The sequence below is a fragment of the Oncorhynchus tshawytscha genome, linkage group LG07, assembly GCF_018296145.1.
Source record: "Oncorhynchus tshawytscha isolate Ot180627B linkage group LG07, Otsh_v2.0, whole genome shotgun sequence".
Classification (NCBI taxonomy): domain Eukaryota; kingdom Metazoa; phylum Chordata; class Actinopteri; order Salmoniformes; family Salmonidae; genus Oncorhynchus; species Oncorhynchus tshawytscha.
Window position 1 is genome coordinate 9,032,608 of NC_056435.1, and position 21,211 is coordinate 9,053,818.

The 21,211-nt window shown below is 43.3% G+C and overlaps 1 protein-coding gene across 1 annotated transcript in view; it reads right to left on the reverse strand.

Moving 5' to 3' along the window:
• Positions 1-21,211, reverse strand: part of LOC112253874 (zinc finger protein GLI2) — a 71,030-nt gene that overhangs the window by 3,710 nt on the left and 46,109 nt on the right. Inside the window, exons 6-13 of the mRNA XM_024425935.2 lie at positions 16,062-16,263; positions 13,829-14,027; positions 12,719-12,829; positions 11,606-11,746; positions 7,596-7,745; positions 4,586-4,750; positions 1,573-1,836; positions 33-402 (exon numbers count right to left, since the gene is read on the reverse strand). Coding sequence (XP_024281703.1) covers positions 33-402; positions 1,573-1,836; positions 4,586-4,750; positions 7,596-7,745; positions 11,606-11,746; positions 12,719-12,829; positions 13,829-14,027; positions 16,062-16,263 — 1,602 coding nt within the window. The remainder of the gene's footprint in view (positions 1-32; positions 403-1,572; positions 1,837-4,585; positions 4,751-7,595; positions 7,746-11,605; positions 11,747-12,718; positions 12,830-13,828; positions 14,028-16,061; positions 16,264-21,211) is intronic.

The window sequence follows — 21,211 nt, forward strand, 5'->3', positions numbered from 1 at the left end:
CTGGTTACTTCTTTCTTTTTACGGTCACTCACCGCTTACTGGTATGGGCGGTAGCTTGGTGTTCTGGACTGGAGGAGATGGATGATGATTAGCCCACTGGCAGGAGTCCCTCACAGTCTTCAGTTTCTCCTTCTTCAGGTGTTCTAGTCTGTGGATGTGGCTGAGGCCTAGGTGTTGACGGAGGTGGAGGCCCACCCCGACCCCTGCTGTCCCAGACCAGAGGCCAGAGAAGGAGGAGTCCATGAGGGGCCCTGAGGGGTCGTCCAGCCCAGTCAGGTCCCCCATGCTTCCCCCGCTGCTGTGGAGGGCCATCTCTACTCCACTGTCATGGTTGGTGGAACTGCCAAGTGGCGACGGCTCGCTGCTACATGACGACTGACCACCAGGGCTGGACTGATACATCTAGAGATAGAGAGAGAGAGAGAGAAGGAGAGGGGGGAAGGAGAAAGAGCGAGAGAGTGGAAGAGAGAGAAAGACAACATGTTTATAAACTATCTAAAAAGGAAAGGGATCGCCATCTAACGAAGAGAAAGTGGAACAGTGATAACAGAACAACATAAGGAGATGTACAGTGAATCATGCAAGTTCTTTTCTCCACAACTTTAATTGTGAATAACGAGTGTTGGTTGGGGTGGCTACAGATTACAGCTCCCTTAAGACCGTCTGTGAATTAGAAATGGGGGAGATGAAAGGATGCCTGAGTACATGCTAAGCCAGCACACAGGGCTATGAATCTATGGCTCTCCGGGTTGTTGCGCTCCCCAGTCCCTCTTTATGGTGTACAGTACGTGGGACTTAAAATTCTGTAATAACTATTATACACATTTTTGGACTGTGTCCCTTACTGGCTGTGGCTTGTCATACAGCAGTAGTGCATGAAATGATGAAAGATATTCTGTATTGAACTGAAGCTCAAACTGAAGCTGTGCTCACCTTAGTAATGTCTGTCCTTAAGGAAAAGTTCAAAGAGAAGAGAAATGGAAAGGAAATGTGCAGAGAGTGTTAAATAGGAAGGATAAAAGTTTGTTAGGTAAGATTTGCATGCCATTGTTAGTAGGGGCTCAGACTGAGAAAGTAGAAGGGCATTGTCTGACTGCACACATCTATAAAGTGGCTTAACCATAGATTGGGAGGCACACATTTTTTATTTAACAAGTCAGTTAACAACAAATGGTTATTTACAATGACGTCCTAGGAACAGTGGGTCAACTGCCTTGTTCAGGGGCAGAACGACAGCTTTTTACCATGGCAGCTTGTGGATTCGATCTAGCAACCTTCCGGTTACTGGCCCAAATCTTTAACCACTAGGCTACTTGCCGCCCCCGTAGGGTAAACATAACCGTATGGTAAAACTGTCTGTTTGCTGAATTATACTTCTACTCCAAATGATCTCTCATTGGATGATAGCCTGCAACCCCAAATTATCTCTCATTGGATGACACGCTGCAACCCCAAATGATCTCTCATTGGATGATAGCCTGCAACCCCAAATGATCTCTCCTTGGATGACACGCTGCAACCCCAATCGATCTCTCATTGGATGATAGACTGCAACACCAGATGATCACTTACCACAGAGTTCTCCGTCTTGATAGACGTGGCCTGGAGGTAGTCCTCCGTACCTCTCGAGGTGCTGTCCATCTTCTCCTCCATGCCCCGGCCTGTCTCGTTCTCTCCATTCTCTTTGGGTGGCATGGGTCTGCTGGGCGGTACGTCGCTGCGCTGTTTCTTGGTGACGTGGGCCTCTGGTCCGTGGACTGTCTTCACGTGCTTCCTGAGAGAGCTGGGGTCCGTGTAGCGCTTTGTACACCCGGGGACTTTACACACGTAGGGTTTCTGTGAACACAAGTGTATTTATTTCACCTTTATTCATAAAGGTTATACTCAGAGAGATAAAATACATTACAATAGAGACATGTCATGTACATCTACAGTTGAAGTCGGAAGTTTACTTACACTTAGGTTGGAGTCATTAAAACTTGTTTTTCAACCACCACAAATTTCTTGTTAACAAACTATAGTTTTGGTCGGTTAGGACATCTACTTTGTGCATGACACAAGTAATTTTCCCAACAATTGTTTACAGACAGATTCTTTCACTTATAATTCACTGTATCACAATTCCAGTGGGTCAGAGGTTTACATACAATAAGTTGACTGTGCCTTTAAACAGCTTGGAAAATTCCAGAAAATGATGTCATGGCTTTAGAAGCTTCTGATAGGCTAATTGACATCATTTGAGTCAATTCGAGGTGTACCTGTGGATGTATTTCAAGGCCTACCTTCAAACTCAATGCCTCTTTGCTTGACATCATGGGAAAATCAAAAGAAATTTGTACAAACAATAGTATTCAAGTATAAACACCATGGGACCACGCAGCTGTCATACCGCTCAGGAAGGAGATGAACGTACTTTGGTGAGAAAAGTGCAAATCAATCCCAGAAGAACAGCAAAGGACCTTGTGAAGATGCTTGAGGAAACAGGTACAGAAGTATCTATATCCACAGTAAAACGAGTCCTATATCGACATAACCTGAAAGGCCGCTCAGCAAGGAAGAAGCCACTGCTCCAAAACCGCCATAAAAAAGCCAGATTACGGTTTGCAACTGCACATGGGGACAAAGATCGTACTTTTTGAACAAATGTCCTCTGGTCTGATGAAACAAAAATAGAACTGTTTGGCCATAATGACCATCGTTATGATTGGAGGAAAAAGGGGGAGGCTAACAAGCCGAAGAACACCATCCCAACCGTGAAGCACGGGGGTGGCAGCATCATGTTGTGGGGGTGCTTTGCTGCAGGACGGACTGGTGCACTTCCAAAATAGATGGGATCATGAGGGAGAACAATTATGTGGATATATTGAAGCAACATCTCAAGACATCAGTCAGGAAGTTAAAGCTTGGTCGCAAATGGGTCTTCCAAATAGACAATGACCCCAAGCATACTTCCAAAGTTGTGGCAAAATGGCATAAGGACAACAAAGTCAAGGTATTGGAGTGGCCATCACAAAGCCCTGACCTCAATCCTATAGACAATTTGTGGGCAGAACTGAAAAAGCGTGTGGGAGCAAGGAGGCCTACTAATCTGACTCAGTTACACCAGCTCTGTCAGGAGGAATGGGCCAAAATTCACCCAATTTATTGTGGGAAGCTTGTGGAAAGCTCCCTGAAACGTTTGACACAATTTAAAGTCAATGCTACCAAATACTAATTGAGTGTATGTAAACTTCTGACCCACCTGGAATGAGATGAAATATTTTTAAACTGAATTAAATCATTCTCTCTACTATTATTCTGGCATTTCACATTCTTAAAATAAAGTGGTGATCCTAACTGACCTTAGACAGAGAATGTTTACTTGGATTGAATGTCAGGAATTGTTTAGAGTTTAAATGTATTTGGCTAAGGTGTATGTAAACTTCCAACTGTATTTAATCTGAAGCGATTTACAGTTCAGTGAGTGTATACATTTAAATGTGGCCCCAGCGGGAAGCAAACCGACAACCCTGGCGTTGTTACCACCACACTCTTACCAAGTGAGCCACACAGGATCCAGAGGGAGATGAATATCATGCAGTTCATATTCTGTTTAATAACACAAATACATGACTGGGAATTAGAATATCCATCCCCTCCTACTTACTCAGATTAGCTGTGACTAGCAGTAGTTGTAAACACGCAATTAGAGTGTATAAATTATGTATGTAAGACCATTGACTTGTTGGTTCTGCTTACAGCCACGGAGTATCACTAAGATTTATATGGTTTCCAGTAATAAAGTTAAGTTATATTGGTGGGATGGATCCAGTCTTGGACCCAGAGGGGTAGTGTGTGTGTGTGTAGATCCATGGGATGCTGTGCTCTCCCCCTACACCTCCCTCCTCTATCTCCTGATGGATAGGCCAGTAGGAGGCTTGAAACGGTTCCAGGGTATTGGTGATCTGCAGGTGGTCTGGGTCTCCATTAGGGATGCCTACGCTTGATTCACACTAATCCGTTGTGGGGCTGCCACGCTCATTAGTTCTGTACATCATTATTTACTCATACACACGCCTGCATACACACACACACACACACACACACAAACACAAACACTTAGGAACACACGCAGGGCCGTGGTTTAATGCGGCAAGTATAGACATCCAAGAACAATCACTGTGCGTGATGAGAAAAAGTCCACACATCTCATTTCAGCCTGAATATGTAAAAGGCTAGCAGACAACAGATTGAAGATATCTTCGTCCGTTCTCATTTTCTTGATGCCACAATCTTTTGGCCCAGGACCTTACAGTAAGTCACAAAAGGTAGAAGAGTATTGATCCTACGGATGTCTGTCTAAGAGAATATCTAATGGGCTCTATAAGTGAGTCTGTCTGAAGTCTTGGCAGCGCAGAATGGAGCTGCAGTGCCGTGCAGTGTGGGAACGTGTCTGCATCCAAAATGGCACCCTATTGCCTGCATAGTGCGCCGTTTTTGACCAGGGCCCTGAAAGTAGTGCATTATGAAGGGGATAGGGTGGTGTTTGGGAGGCTGCCCCAGTAGGACCTCAATGAAGTGTGTGTGTGTGCGCGCGCGTGCACACCTCGTTGGAGTGTGTGCGGTTCTGGTGCTTGGCTCTGTCCGAGGCGTTGGAGAAGGCTTTGTTGCATCCCTCGTGGTCACACACATATGGTTTTTCCCCGGTGTGAGATCGCAGGTGGGTCTTCAGATTCTCCAGGCGAGAATAGGCCTTACAGCAGCCCTCAAACTGCAAGAGAGAGAAAGGAAAACACCAAAGCAGTCAAACACAGGATCTTTGTACAGTTTATTTCACATCTATCCTTGTTTTCCATTTCTGTTTCATTTCTATAAAGATGACCTTTGCAATTATTGTGTAATGAATGACACTCTGGTGTGGAGGCATGTACAGCGCATTCAGAAAGTGTTCAGACCCCATGACTTTTTCCACATTTTGTTACGTTACAGCCTCTGTCACAACTTCTACCGAAGGTGGCTCCTCTTCCTGTTCGGGCGGCGCTCGGCGGTCGTCGTCACTGGTCTACTAGCTGCCACCGATTCCCTTTTCTGTTGGTTATGTCTTTATTGGTTTCACCTGTTTCTTGTTTCGGGGTTATTGCAGGGCTATTTTAAGCCTTTTATGCCCATCTGCTTTTGTGCGGGCTTGTTTTCTGTTTTGTCTTGGAAGGTTATGTTTTGTGCATTTTTTCGGACTGTTTGGTGTCCTGTTTTGGGTCTGTCTTTATTTTGCGCCTATTGATTTGGCGTGACCATTTAAACCGAATAAATACGGTTTTCCCCGAAACCTCTGCTCTCTGCTCCTGATTCCATACCCACCACTCCTAGCTAAGTGACAGTCTCATTCTAAAATGGATTAAATAATAACAATTCCTCAGCAATCTACACACAACAGCCCATAATGACAAAGCAAAAACAGATTTTGGGAACAGATTTATAAAAATAAATGATATTCCTTATTTACACAAGTATTCAGAACCTTTGCTATGAGACTCGAAATTGAACATCCTGTTTCCATTGATCATCCTTGAGATGTTTCTACAACTTATTTGGAGTCTACCTGTGGGAAATTCAATTGATTGGACATGATTTGGAAAGGCACACACCTGTCTATATACGGTCCCACAGTTGACATGCTTGGCCCCCCCCCCCACGCCAGGCCGCCCTGCATCACGCATTTGTCTGTTCCCCAGCTCTGTTCCCCGCTTCTGCATTAGTTGTTTTTTGTTTGTGTTACCTGTTTGCTGACGCTGATGCGGCTCCTGTCTCGTTCCATGTCCGTTCTTTATTAAATGTTTTACTCCCCGTACCTGGTTCGTCGCTCCAGCGTCATTCATATGACAGCCCTCACACGAAGCATCGGGGAGGACTGGCGTTCCGGTTAGTGGTGACATCGGCTCTGGGAGCCACCGATGGAACCGGGGGTGCCTAGCCAGCTCGTCAAGAGATTTCCTTTCCCCGGTTGGCTCGGATGGCGCCCTCCACGTCGGGCCTCAGCCGGATCGTCAGTTCTTGTTTGCCCAGCCGGTCCAAGAGTTGTTTTGTTTGTTTTGTTGGTGACGTCGGGGTGTATTCCACCACCGATGGAACCGGGGGTGTCTAAGCCAGCTCGTTGGGCTTTCACACCCTGACTGGCTTGAGAGGTTTCCTTGCCTCGGTTGGCTCGGTGGCTTCCCATCCCACGTCACACTCCACCGGATCATCGGGCTTCCTCTCTGCATCGGGATCGCGCAGGCGTCTTGCCCCAGCCTGATCGTCGGGCTTCCATGCCTCAGCCGGCTCGCCAGGCTCTCACGCTTCCAACCGGCTTGCCCAGCGCCCATGTCTCGGCCGGTTCGCCTGGCTGCCCTGCATCATGCACTCCTATCATCCATTACACACACCTGCCTTCCCTCGTCACCGGCATCAGCGATATTGGACTCACCTGGACTCACTCATCACCTGTTATTACCTCCCCTATATTTGTATGTTCCCCAGCTCTGTTCCCCACTTCTGCATTAGTTGTTTTTTGTTTGTTTTACCTTTTTCCTGACCCTGTTCCTTTCTCGTTCCATGTCCGTTCTTTATTAAATGTACCTGCTTCGTCTCTCCAGCGTCATCTCATGTGACACACAGTGACCTCCATCATCCTTAAATGGAAGAAGTTTGGAACCACCAAGAGTCTTCCTAAAGCTGGCCGCCCGGCCAAACTGAGCAATCAGGGAAGAAAGCCTTTGGTCAGGGAGGTGACCAAGAACCCGATGGTCACTCTGACAGAGCTCCAGAGTTCCTCTGTGGAGGTGGGAGAAACTTCCAGGTCAACCATCTTTTCAGCACTGCACTAGGCCTTTATGGTAGAGTGGCCAGACGGAAGCCACTCTTCAGTAAAAGGCACATGAGAGCCCGCTTGGAGTTTGGCTGAAATCGCTGCCAAAGGTGCTCCAACAAAGTATTGAGTAAAGGGTCTGAATACTTATATAAATGTGATATCTGTTTTTAATTTTGTATACATTTGCAAAAATGTTTTAAAAAATCTGTTTTTGTTTTGTCATTATGGGGTATTGTGTGTAGATTGATGAGGGGGAAAAAACTATTTGAATACATTTTAGAACAAGGCTGTGTCGTAACAAAATGTGGAAAAAGTGAAGGAGTCTGAATACTTTCTGAATGCGCTGCACATAGTCACCAATCCTAACTTCAGAAACAAATCTCCCCTTGACACCAGTGCATGATTTATGTGAACAATCTTAGATGTTGTACATGAGGGACTTACAATACAGTACCGTAGAGGATATATCTAGGTCTTACTGTAAGAAGGACCCATTGCCCTTACATGATATAATGGTAATACCAGCTGGAACTACTAACATACACCCTACTAACCAGCTTAGGGACATCCTCTATGCGAATATGTAATGTAATCAAACTGTGAGCACATTTTTCCTTCTTTTCTAGAATGATCACGTGAAATATTGAGAAAAGCCCAAACGGCATTTCTATATTTGTGTGTGTGTGTGTGTGTGACGGTACACTCTGCAAGTGTTTAGAAAGCCAAATGCTCAGCGAAAGGCCGAGCCTGGCGATGATCAGTTACTCACGGTACACTTGTGTGGTTTCTCCCCCGTGTGTCTCCTCATGTGAACCACCAGCATGTACTGGGCCTTAAAAGGCTTCTGCTCCCTGGAACACTCATCCCAGCGGCACACAAACTCCTTCTTCTCCCCGTGGATGTGGTCGTTGTTGATGTGCTGTGGGGGAGACACGCCCGGATGAGACTGGATCTCTACAGCCTGTGAGACTTGCGGACCTGTCCAGTAACAACCCCTAGCCCCTAAACACTTGTGTCGATCTAAGGGATTGGATAGGTGTAAAGCAACAGTCATTCGATTGCAGTAATTATTTTACATCTACATAAGTGCCTAAGGGGAAGGGGGCGGGGTTTTCTTTCTGTGCATGGCCTGCAACTTCTCCTGTTGTTAATAAGGTTTACATAATGTGGACATATTTTTACATTACTCATCTTATATGTACAGTTGAAGTCGGAGGTTTACATACACCTTAGCCAAATACATTTAAACTCAGTTTTCCACAATTCCTGACATTTAATCCTAGTAAAAATTCCCTGTCTTAGGTCAGTTAGTATCACCACTTTATTTTAAGAATGTGAAATGTCAGACTAATAGTAGAGAATTATTTATTTAAGCTTTTATTTTTTTCATAACATTCCCAGTGGGTCAGAAGTTAACATACACTCAATTAGTATTTGGTAGCATTTGCGACAAAGCTAAAAATTCCTGATGGATGTCTTGAGATGTTGCTTCAATATATTCACATCATTTTCCTGCCTCATGATGCCATCTATTTTGTGAAATGCACCAGTCCCTCCTGCAGCAAAGCACCCCTACAACATGATGCTGCCACCCCCGTGCTTCACGGTTGGGATGGTGTTCTTCGGCTTGCAAGGCCCCCCCTTTTCCTCCAAACATAACGATGGTCATTATGGCCAAACATTTCTATTTTTGTTTCATCAGACCAGATGACATTTCCACAAAAAGTACGATCTTTGTCCCCATGTGCAGTTGCAAACCGTAGTCTGGCTTTTTTATGCCGGTTTTGGAGCAGTGGCTTCTCCTTGCTGAGCGGCCTTTCAGGTTATGTCGATATAGGACTTGTTTTATATGTGGATATAGATACTTTTGTTTCCTCCAGCATCTTCACAAGGTCCTTTGCTGTTGTTCTGGGATTGATTTGCACTTTTCACACTAAAGTACGTTAATCTCCAGGAGACAGAGCGCGTCTCCTTCCTGAGCGGTATGACGACTGCCTGGTCCCATGGTGTTTATACTTGCATACTATTGTTTGTACAGATGAACATGGTATATTCAGGCGTTTGGAAATTGATCCCAAGGACGAACCCCCATTTTTCCCCATTTTTTCCCAGCAAAGAGGCACTGAGTTTGAAGGTAGGCCTTGAAATACATCCACAGGTACACCTCCAGTTGACTGAAATTATGTCAATTAGCCTATCAGAAGCTACTAAATCCATTACAGAATTTTCTGGAATTTTCCAAGTTGTTTAAAGGTACAGTCAACTTAGTGTATGTAAACTTCTGACCCACTGGAATTGTGATACAGTGAATTATAAGTGAAATAATCTGTCTGTAAACAATTGTTGGGAAAATGATTTGTGTCATGCACAAAGTAGATGTCCTAACCAACTTGCCAAAACTATAGTTTGTTAACTTGTAGAGTGGTTGAAAAACAAGTTTTGAATAACTCCAACCTTAGTGTATGTAAACTTCCGACTTCAACTGTGCATATACCGTATTCTATTCTACTGTATTTCAGTCTATGCCACTCTGACATTGCTCGACCAAATATGATATATTCTTAGTTCCTTTACTTTAGATTTGTGTCTATTGTTGTGAAATTGTTAGATATTAATGGATAGACATTACTGCACTGTCGGAGCTAGAAACACAAGCATTTCGCTACACCCGCAATAACATCTGCTCAACGTGTACGTGACCAACACAATTTGTTTTGTTTTGATTGAGTGTTTCTCTCCCCACAGAAGTCCCTCTGAGGTGGTCTTTTTTTTACTAGGCCTCTAGTTGTGTTCTGTTCTGTCTGTCATTGAGTGCATTTGTACTACTTCGAGAGAACACACTATCACCTGGAGACAGAGGTTTTCTCTGTGACAGAGGTCTGTTAGAACAAGTCCATTTCAGCTTGTGACAGAGGCGGAGCAGCCATTTGACTTTCGAAGAAATTAGGAGTAAAGCCATCAATCAAAGTTTGCCGGTAACTTTCCGTTTTGTCAGACAGTGAAGAAAGACGACGTGTTTGTGTTGTCGGGTACGCACTATTTGCAGTGTGGCTCCGTTAGTCTTTGATAGATGAGTACCACTGGTCTACACTCTTTCCACAAGAGGGGTTCTACGGTTAGGGAAATGAAATCAGTCGTCAAACGGGCAAATGCTCCTTTGCTCCACTCTGTTTGTATGTGTCTAAAGGGGCAGCCTCTCAACACTATAATTTAATGGAATTGCCCCGTGACGGATTTCCAACTCTCTTATCCAAGATTGATGTGGCATCCCGCTGGCTGGCGTGCATAGCCTAGGACAAATGGGTCTGGACAGGGATTGTGCTCTTCCCTCATTAGGGCTGTAGTTTTGAAGTGCAGGGGCCCAGTGAGCGTGGAGGGGTTACATCTCAAACACCACCGTTTCCTGGGGTTCCCTTGATGAGCACATCTGCAGAAATAGACCCAATACCCTGAGAACATCAGGAATTACTAACAACCAGGTAACCAATAGGAGGCGTGGGTTTCAACCATGCAAGCTTATAGAGCTAAGAAGCATGTATGCATTCACACACACACACATACACACACACACACACACACACACATACACACACACACTTCAGTGCCAAGGACCATCATTGTGGTAGCTAAATGCCAGCATATTCCTTAGGCTACTCTCTCTACTTGTTGGTTTGATGTCTGGCCCATGATAATTAAGCCAAAGACACGGTTGAGCGTGCGTTGACTGCTCTCTCAGACAAGCAGCTCTTTGTCCGTAACTGCCTAACCTAAACCATCCTGGCCTATCATTAGGAAGGTGTTTGTGTGTGTGTGTGCCTATCATTAGGAAGGATCGCCGAGAGGTTTAACGTTCAGCTGGAGTGTAACTGTTGGTGACTGAGGGAAACAATGAGGACAGATAATGGAGGCCTTAGTCTGAGCTCTGCGTCACAGTGCCTCCCCCTCTCTCTCTCTCTTCCTCTCTCTTTTATCTCTCTCCCTCTTCTATCTCTCTCTGTTTCTCTCTCTCTCTTCATCTTCTCTCTCTCTCACTCCCCCCCTCTCTTTCTCTCTGCCACCCCTCTCTTTCTTTCTCTCTCAGTCTCTCTCTCCGTCTGTCCCCATCTCTCTCTGCTTCAGTGACGGCCTGGAATGCCCCTGCTCGTCCAAAACTCTACATGCCAAAAAGTCCAATCGAGTAAAACAATCCCAGTCTCATGGAAGCTAAACACTTAGCGAAGCTTACTTTATGTGAACAACCAATGAATCATCTGACTCTCAGTATCTATCTGGAGGAACGCATAATAAAACAGGAGCCCAGTTGAAGTCCATTGACAAGCCTCAGTCTTAGAAAGCACTGAAATATGGACTCTTAAGTATGTTAGAGGTTACTGTGGAGACAGGGAAATCAGGGAGGGGTTAAGGGTTTAGTGTTCCTGGCTGGACGGCTTTATGTTGGGCTTCAGAGGTCAGAGGTTAGGGAGCACATATAGACCAAGAGGTCAGTGGGATTTATTCTGCACTTATTCCAGCTGCACTGAAAGGCAGACCTCCTCTCTCTCACCACACACTCATCAGATAGCGACCTTCCTCTGCTCTTGGCCCAGGGCCTGGTTTCTTCGTTAGAACCACAGGTAACATACTTAGCCTTAAGGTGCTTTTAGGAAACCGGCTCCAGGTTGGTTGATTTAAAACAGGCAGGAACATTTTCTGAGCTAGTTAAAGATAAGGAAATTATTGTCTGATGCCTGTCCCCTGTCCCGTGTCCCCGTCCCCTCCTGTCCCCCGTCCCCTCCTTACATGGACCAGTTGTTCCTGCGTGTCGTACTCCTTGGAGCATCCTTCCCAGTGGCAGTTGGTCTCATACACCATCTCTGGCTCATGCTTGCATTCATCTTTATCCAAGTCCTCCTTCATGTCCAGCATCCCACCTAGATGATCCTGTTACGGGAAAAGAAAAGAGGAAGACTTTATAGTCCATTCTATCTTACTGTCTAGGAAATGTGTATTTAATTTTAATTTTAACCCAACACAAGCCATTAACACTATTAACTGTTACTGATGTGGGGAGGAGACACCCTGGCATTATCCGAGAGAGCCCAGATTGACTTGACTGGAGGAACAGACAGATGTGTTCATTTTGTTTCTGACCAGGCAGGGATTTGTTGACACGGCTAAGACAGATCCCAGGCCTGCAGGCCGTGTGCGTGTTTGTGTGACGTGCAGCACATCCCCTGGTCTCTTCTTTCCCTCTCCACAGCGCCAGCCTCCCACCCTTCCCTGCTCCAATGTGCTGACTGCAGCATGTTTATCTCTGCACCTCGCCACTATCTTCATCAATTCTACTGGCCCCAAGACGACTATGTACACCGCCATCCCCATGCATCAAACCTGCCTCTGAGTCGAAGAGGAGGGCTCCGCAAATTTGTCAAAAGAGAGAGAGAGAGAGAGAGAGAGTGAAAGAGAGGGCGAGGGAGAGAGAGAAAAAAGCACCTCAGATGACAATAACGTGGGGCCAATATTTCATTGAAAGGAAGTGCTGTGGCACAGTTTACAGCAGCCAGGGAGAAAAGAAGAGAGGGAGGAACAAAATGAATGGATGCAAAGCTCTTATCACACAGAGTTTTTCTTCTTTCAGACGTAGCAGAGAAAGAAACGGGGTCAGGGGACTGGCTGGTTCCCAGGGGTCTGTGTCAATTCAGGACAGAGGATTATTTGGGCAGAGGAAAGGAAGTAAAGGAAACAGTTTTTTTTTTCTTGATCAGTTGCAAAGGATTGATTGTTTTTTAATTGCCCTCAACACATCATTCTCTTTAGATCCTATCAGCCCGTACGTCTCACTTCCTGTACAGGGCAACAAAGTTCATCATGACAACTGATTTATAAAGTAGTAGATCCTGATCCCATTCTTACCGGAGAACATGGGGACAGTGGCCTCGGACACTCCACCTCTGTCTTCACCTTTGACCTCTTGGTGATCATGGGATTGACTGTACTGCTCACTGCCGAGTCCCCACTTGTGTTCTGGAGTAGAGGAGCGGAGAGAATAGGAGAGGAGACGAGATGAGGGAGGAGAGGAAGGGAGAGAGGAGAAGAGAGGAGAGGAGAGGAGTGGAGAGAAGAGAAGAGAAGAAAAGAAAAGAAAAGAGAAGAAAAGTTAGGGGTTAATACAGGGCTTGAGTCAAATAGACATTCATATATCAGAGTTGAGTCACCACAGAGACTAAACAATTTCAAGTGTTTTATGATGAGAGGGTGGAGTACAATATGAAAACATCCCATCCATCTACAGAGTGAGACCACTGCCCGGGGCTTCGGTGTAAACCTCAGGTGACTCCTGGAGAAACGAGAGTAGGCACACCCCACCACCTACACAGTTGATGCTTCACAATAAGCTGACATAGGCCGTATCTGGCAGTTGACTTTAATAGTCATGCTAGACTGTGATTCTGGGATTGCACTAAACCACAGCAAAGTGTTCCTAATCAGAGGAAGACTTTGCTTCTCCTCAGCATCCCACTGTGTTTACTGTGGTCTATAACAGAACCGTGGGGTTGGGATCGTGTGTGTTTGGAGAATAAGGGTTTAACGTCCCCAGTCCCCTTATTCATGGGTATGGAGTTTACCTTACGGAGGGGCATTTCAGTGAATGGTATGATAAGAACCACAGAGACGACCACAAACCACAGTGGACGTATACAATGGATGAGGGAAAGGGACAGCCGTATTTATGTTTTAAATCATCTTAAAACAAGTTCACTGACAACGCAAACAAACAGAAGAAAATTGTATGGCTATAGATGTCATGCTGGTTTGATTTGAGCATCCCACACAATACCAGGATTTCCAGAAGGCCACAGGGCAAGGCTCACATTTGGCGGTTATGGATAATGAGAAGATCTACCTCGTACCAGACAATTTAGGTACAGTTCAGGAAGAAGATTGACAAACTGGAGGAAAAAGTCTACACACATCAAAGCTGGTTTGCATACCACCGTTACCAAAGAAGAAGAGCAGTCTCACCTTTGACTGTGAGCCATTGTTGTGGTTGTGTGAGGCGGGGGGCAGAGAGGAGAGACCCAGGGCAGACTGGCGACTGGAGAAGGTGGGTGGGGGCTGGATGAGAGGGGGGGTGTGGCCGAACACACTCAGGCCTCTCTGCTGGGACAAGAGCTGCTGGTAGGCCATGGGGTTGATGTGGTGGGGGAATGTAAAGGACGGACTGGAACACAAGACATTAACGCACATGAGAGATATGTCTCTTATCTCCAACTGTGACACAAAATTCCACTTTCAACCCAGTTAGCCTAGAGGTTAAGTGTCTTGGGCCAGTAACTGAAAGGCTGCTGGTTTGAATCCCTGAGCCAACTAGGTGAAAAATGTATCAATGTTCCCTTGAGTTAAGGCACTTAACCCTAATTGCTCCTGTAATTCAAGGGTCTGCTAAATGACTAAAATGTAACTCAATGTTGCAAACTTTTCACCCGAACCCAATGTTAGTCATGTATAAGACTGTGGCAGCCGTGAAGTTCTGTCAGCCGGTGATTGTCAAGCAAATAACTGTCGGTCTCACGGTAATTGAACATGAATTAACATAAACACTTTTAGCAACTCCTGGCTTCCACACGCAGCCTACAAGCCACTGATGCAGACCTTTGGAACATCTACATTTTAAAATGTCTAATACATCCATGTAATATAGCGTACACCATCACAATAAATCCATTATTTATTTTAGACAGGTCTAAAGAAACATGATATTAAGGAAAAGTAGTCTATTTCAGAAGAACGGAATAGCATACTCTGAGTTGTCCTGATGCTAGGCCCTGATGGCTGTGGGCTACACTAGTTCATTTAGCAGACAAGATTTGCTTAGAATTCCATAGCATGTTTTATATTATTATACAGTATGAAGAATACAATTGAACATAGCTGAATAAAATAGAAAGGATAGTTTCTCCAAACAATTTGAGGGACTGCACAAGTGGCTATTCTGTGTTGAGTTGTTAACAAAGAAACAGGTCCTCCCATATGCTTAATTTAGAGTTACATTAGTTGTGATATAAACATGGGCTATATGTTTGGATTTTTAATACATTCTAAGGCTGCATACTGCGACTCTAATGATGATTTGAAAAAACTTGAAAGGCATGAGCTCTGCTTTGTTTTTTTTTACGCAGGTTGTACACACTTCATCAGTCTCTCATTCACAATTTGACAAGAACTTGATAATGCCTTAATTTCCTGGCTGCATCACCTTTGTGTGGCCGTAATGCCCCCTAACAAATCCATGCCTTTTGTGGCCCAAGTGGCCGTTGTGCCGTTGGGCTGAATATAATAATTATAATCCCCTTCTCCCGGCTCCTTGCTGAAGCACCTCTCACTCACATGGCTCTCTGTCAAGTAATCAGGTCTTTCTCACAGGCTACAAGTGAAGACAGACACATCGGGGACTCAACTACGCGCGTCCTTATCCAATTCCGAGGCGCATATTGAAGATATTGGAAGAACTGTCCACATTTACTTTTCGTCAGCCTAACGAGTACTGAGTAGGCCTAGCAAACAGCAAAAGCACTAGCCTATGTCAATCTACTATCCCCCATAGTACAAAAGTTGACATTCTATTCTGTGCGAGAAATAAATATTCCAAACATAGTCTTGGACACTAGCATAAAGAAACTGTTTAAGCAATGAGCCTTATGCAACAAATGAGAACGTTTAGCATAAAAAAAGGCAATTTCTTCACATTATAAGCGCAGCAATATGCACATGGCAGTAGGCTATAAGCGCGAATGTTCCATAGGCAGGAAAACACCATTCTGAAAAGAGTCCACAAATGCCATTATGCATGTAATGCTTTTATCATCAAGGTGCATTGTTATGGTGAAAATTATCTTCCCCAAATTTGAAACTATGCCAGTTAGGCTCTACACCCATTGTAAAGCGGATTCATGTGCTTCATTTTATGATGTTATTTGGCCACTTTAGTTGTGATACAATCTTTATCAAAAATATATAGGCCTATGGGATAGGCCTTATGGGTCTCCCGGTCGGGACACAGCCTGAGATAAAACCTGGGTCTGTAGTGACGCCTCTAGCACTGCGATGCAGTGCTTTAGACCACTGCGCCACTCCGGCGTAGTAGGAGTTTATAATCATGTGACCAGTATATCAGTTAACCCTATCCAAGCATCTTATATCAATAGTTTGAGCAATCAGTTATTACTACATATTGACTAGTTACTGGCTAGGGTACCTGATGCCTCCAACAGAGAGGTGTCCGTAGGAGCTGCTGGCTGCAGAGCTGGAGCGTGAGTTGTTGATGTAAGCCACCAGAGAGTTGGGTGAGGTACGGATCATGGTCTGCAGGTCGATGCTGGCATCCGAGAGAGGAGAGATGGACAGGGCTCGCTTTCTGTTCAGCCTGGGGGTCAGTCTGGGACTGGAGAACCGTGACACTGTGGAAAAGAAAAACACACAGACACATACAGACCGTTAGGCTGACAACCTCTGAACTTCTCCTCTCAGCTGGGCATAGTTGCATTTGATTCAATACGTACATGTGTGACGCACACAAAATGTATGGTCACATTCGTGTTTATGTATTGTTTCTTTGTATTGGGGAAGAATACTTTTACTGAATTGTCAGTCCTCCAAGGTTTCGCAATTGCTATGCGTTGATAATACTGTTGGCCAGTAGGGGGCAGTGAGACGTGTTCGCTTCACACTGGAACTATATGCGATCCTGCACCTGTGTGTTCTAATAATCAGAGGTGGAAAAAGTACTAAATTGTCATACTTGAGTAAAAGTAAAGATACCTTAATAGAAAATGACTCAAGTAAAAGTGAAAGTCACCCAGTAAAATACTACTTGATTCAAACTCTAAAAGTATCTGGTTTTAAATGTACTTAAGTACAGTGGTGGAAAAAGTACTGAAGTGACATACTTGAGTAAAAGTAAAAAGTAAACGCTATACATCAAATTCCTTATATTAAGCAAACCAGACGACACGGTTTCCTTACTTTTATTGTTATTATTATTATTTTTTGACAGCCAGTGGCACACTCCAACACTCAGATATCATTTACAAACTAAGCATTTGTGTTTAGTGAGTCTGCCAGATCAGAGGCAGTAGGGATGACCAGGGACGTTCTCTTGATAAATCCGTGAATTGGATAATTTTCCTGTACTGCTAAGCATTTCAAATTGTAACGAGTACTTTTGGGTGTCAAGGAAAATGTATGGAGTAAAGAGTCCATTATTTTATTTAGGAATGTAGTGAAGTAAAAGTAAAAGTTGCCAAAAATATAAATAGTAATGTAAAGTACAGTTACCCCCCAAAAATGACTTAAGTAGTACTTTAAAGTATTTTTACTTAAGTACTTTACACCACTGCTCATAATTGAGAGAACCTTTGAAAGAGAAGCCACGTTCTCCTGTTTCATAATTTATCCTGTCAGTAAAGTGCAAAAATACACTGAATATCACAATATAGTTTTGTAACTTGTCCGTTGAAGTGAATGTAATGATTTTGAACAACATAGTAATTGTATAACTTTGTACTAGATAGAAAACGCATGTCGAGTGTAAAGTGAAATGATGGCGGGGAATTCCTTTGATCTAGAAGAAAACAAATAGTTAACTCCTGAACATTTTTATATAAAAAAAAAGACACTCCTGACAATATCCTAAGGGTTTAGAGAATGTAATGTTGCAACTGTGAGGTTTAATAAATTTGTAATTGTTGTACTGTAAATGTTAGAAAAGCTGCTAGCTTAGAGCTAGCTCCGGTTAGCTTTTGGCTAGTTCCGGTCAGTTTGTTGCTAACTTCGGTTAGCGCTGTGCTAGCTTGTTCAGTCATTTTTCAATAATTAGCATTAATCTCAGTTGCAATAGTATTGTCTTTCTATTATCCCTTCTTACACTTGGGTGAATGTATTTTGAGCATGGGTATAAAGTAACTTCTAATGAGTTATACCAGTCTTTAAAAGTGTTCATGCTTTAGAGTCTCCTATGGGGCTATAGTGAGCAACAGTCAACCACATAATTATAACCTAAACAAGTGAATTTCAGTTAAGAGTACATGTGTGTGGGGTATAAATGTAAGGAATTTTGGGATTGGAATTCGATTGGAATGTAATCATTTTTATGTGTGAATTGATGTATTTTTGACATGTTTATGAAATAATATGTCAGGGATTTATGAGACAAATTATTAAATACACCTTAAAGAAAACAAAACAAAAAATGTAAATGCAATGAAAAGACAGAAAAAGACGATTTGTACTTGAGAAAATGTTGAATAAGATAATTGAGAGAACCTTTGAAAGAGAAGCCATGTTCTCCTGTTTCATCATTTATCCTGTGTTACAGGAACGATTATCTGCTCCACCAGTCCCAAAACTGGGACCTGTAACACATGCATTACATACAGTATATATACAGTACCAGTCAAAAGTTTGGACACACCTATTCCTTCAAGGGTTTTTCTTTATTTTTAGTATTTTCTACATTGTATAATGATAGTAAAGACATCAAAACTATGAAATAACACATATGGAATCATGTAGTAAACAAGAAAGTGTTAACCAAATCAAAATACATTTTAGATTTTAGATTCTTCAAAGTAGTCACCCTTTGCCTTGATGACAGCTTTGTACACTCTTTGCATTCTCTCAACAAGCTTCACCTAGAATATTTTTCCAACCGTCTTGAAGGACTTCCCACATATGCTGAGCACTTGTTGGCTGCTTTTCCTTCACTCTGCGGTCCAACTCATCCCAAACCATCTCTATTGGGTTGAGGTTGGGTGATTGTGGATGCCAGGTCATCTGTTGCAGTACTCCCATCACTCTCCTTCTTGGTCAAATAGCCCTTACACAGCCTGGAGGTGTGTTTGGTCATTGTCCTGTTGAAAAACAAATGATAGTCCCACTAAACGCAAACCAGATGGGATGGTGTATCGCTGCAGAATGCTGTGATAGCCATGCTGGTTAAGTGTACCTTGAATTCTAAATAAATCACGACAGTATCACCAGCAAAGGACCCCCACACCATCACACATCCTCCTCCATGCTTCACGGTGGGAACTACACATGCGGAAATCAGACCAAAGGACAGATTTCCACTGGTCTATGTCCATTGCTCGTGTTTTTTGGCTCAAGCAAGTCTCTTCTTCTTATTGGTGTCCTTTAGTAGTGGTTTCTTTGCAGCAATTCGACCATGAAGGCCTGATTCACACAGTCTCCTTTGAACAGTTGATGTTGAGATGTGTCTGTTACTTGAACTCTGAAGCATTTATTTGGGTCGACAATTTCTGAGGCTGGTAACTCTAATGAACTTATTGTCTACAGCAGATGTAACTCTGGGTCTTCCTTTCCTGTGGAGGTCCTCATAAAAGCCAGTTTCATCATAGCGCTTGATGGTTTTTGCGACTGCACTTGAAGAAACTTTCAAAGTTCTTGAAATGTTCTGTATTGACTGGCCTTCATGTCTTAGAGTAATGATGGACTGTCATTTCTCTTTGCTTATTTGAGCTGTTCTTGCCATAATATGGACTTTTGCCAAATAGGGCTATCTTCTGTATACCACCTCTACCTTGTCACAACACAACTGATTGGCTCAAACGCATTAAGAAGGAAATAAATTCCACAAATTAACAAGGCTTACCTGTTAATTGAAATGCATTCCAGGTGACTACCTCATGAAGCTGGTTGAGAGAATGCCAAGAGTTTGCAAACTGTCATCAAGGCAAAGGGTGGCTGCTTTGAAGAACCTCAAATATAAAATATATTTTGATTTGTTTAACACTTTTTTGGTTACTACATGATTCCTACATTATTCCTTATGTGTTATTTCATAGTTTTGATGTCTTCACCATTATTCTACAATGTAGAACATAAAAATAAAGAAAAACCCTGGAATGAGTAGTTGAGTCCAAACATTTGATTGGTACTGTACACACACACACACATATACATATATATCCCACACCATGCTTGATCTATAGTGGCTATCAGTTTAACCTTTTATGCCATGTATGTAGCCTGCTTTCTGCTCCTCCCCCTATCGCTCACTCCAAGCCAATTTAAAAGCCCAGTGTCTCTCTCTCTCTCCCTAAGGGAAGGCAGCCACTTTACCACTGTGAGATATTACGAATGTTTGCAAATATTTGTGTTTATTTCATACAGGCAGAAATAATTATATCGAGTCAATCTTTTTTTCCTCACTATCATTGTGTCATTTCCCCATCCTACCCTGCCCAACTCTGTGCTATTTCTGGAGCTCCAGCGAGAGAGACAGACCTAGAGGAATGCTCCAGCTCAGCCTAGCCTCTAGCCCAGCCTGGGACTGGGTGATGGATGCTAACGCAGCCTCCCTCCGACACCCAAACCCCCTGGGAAAAGAGCAGCACTATCAATAAGTGCTCAAGATTGATTCCCAGCTAATACAGTAAACAATTTGTCTGAGGTGATGGAAACCGAGCCTGGCAGAAGATATTGTTGCAGTAAAATAAACTCATCTCTTATCCGGTGCTGGAATTATAGCAGGGGAAGGAAGTAAAGCAGAGGACGGATACGGGGATGGAGATGAAAGATGAAAATAAAAAACCTAAAACAACAATCCTCAAACAACTTTAATGTGCCCTAGTGACACACATTTTCAACGTACACAGTCTAAAATTTCAATAACACAAAATGCTCCCAAACAAACGGCTTCTATTCTGTTTGAAAAGATCTTAGATCTCTGTTGTCTTTCAAAATCGATGCATCGTAAATGGCAACCTATTTCCCTACATAGTGCACCACTTTTGACCAGGGCCTTATGAAGGGAATAGGGGGGCTATTTGGGATGCACCCATAGGCCACGGTGACCTCATTAAGATTCAGTGTAAAGGATAATACATCTAAGCCTAAATAATGTACTTTAATTAAAACAGATAAAAATCTCACTGTGATCGAAATAACATTCTGTACTTCACTTTGGTAAATGAGGCCAATTTAGAGAATTGATTTCAACTGAAATGCATGCAAAGTGTTTTTGATCAGTCTTATGTTCATGGTTTATAATGTGCATTTTGTCACAGTTTATTTGTATATGTCGCTAAGCTACCTGGTCATACTTTGAAAAATGACAAGGTAGGATAATAATTACATAATAACAATCCAATAATTACTTAATGAAAAAGTGCCACTATGTTTAATTTGCTACTAGCCAGGTAGAGCACATACTGTAACCAGCTGTTTAAACATATTTTAAGAATAAAAGCCTTAAACTGTATCGGTAATGGCATTTTGTAAAAATAAAAAAAAATCATTCAAACACCAAATCACAGGTGAAATTCATAAAGCTGGTTATCATCTAATTTCCTATGATATGTAACCGGTGTGCTTCTGGAGTCTGTT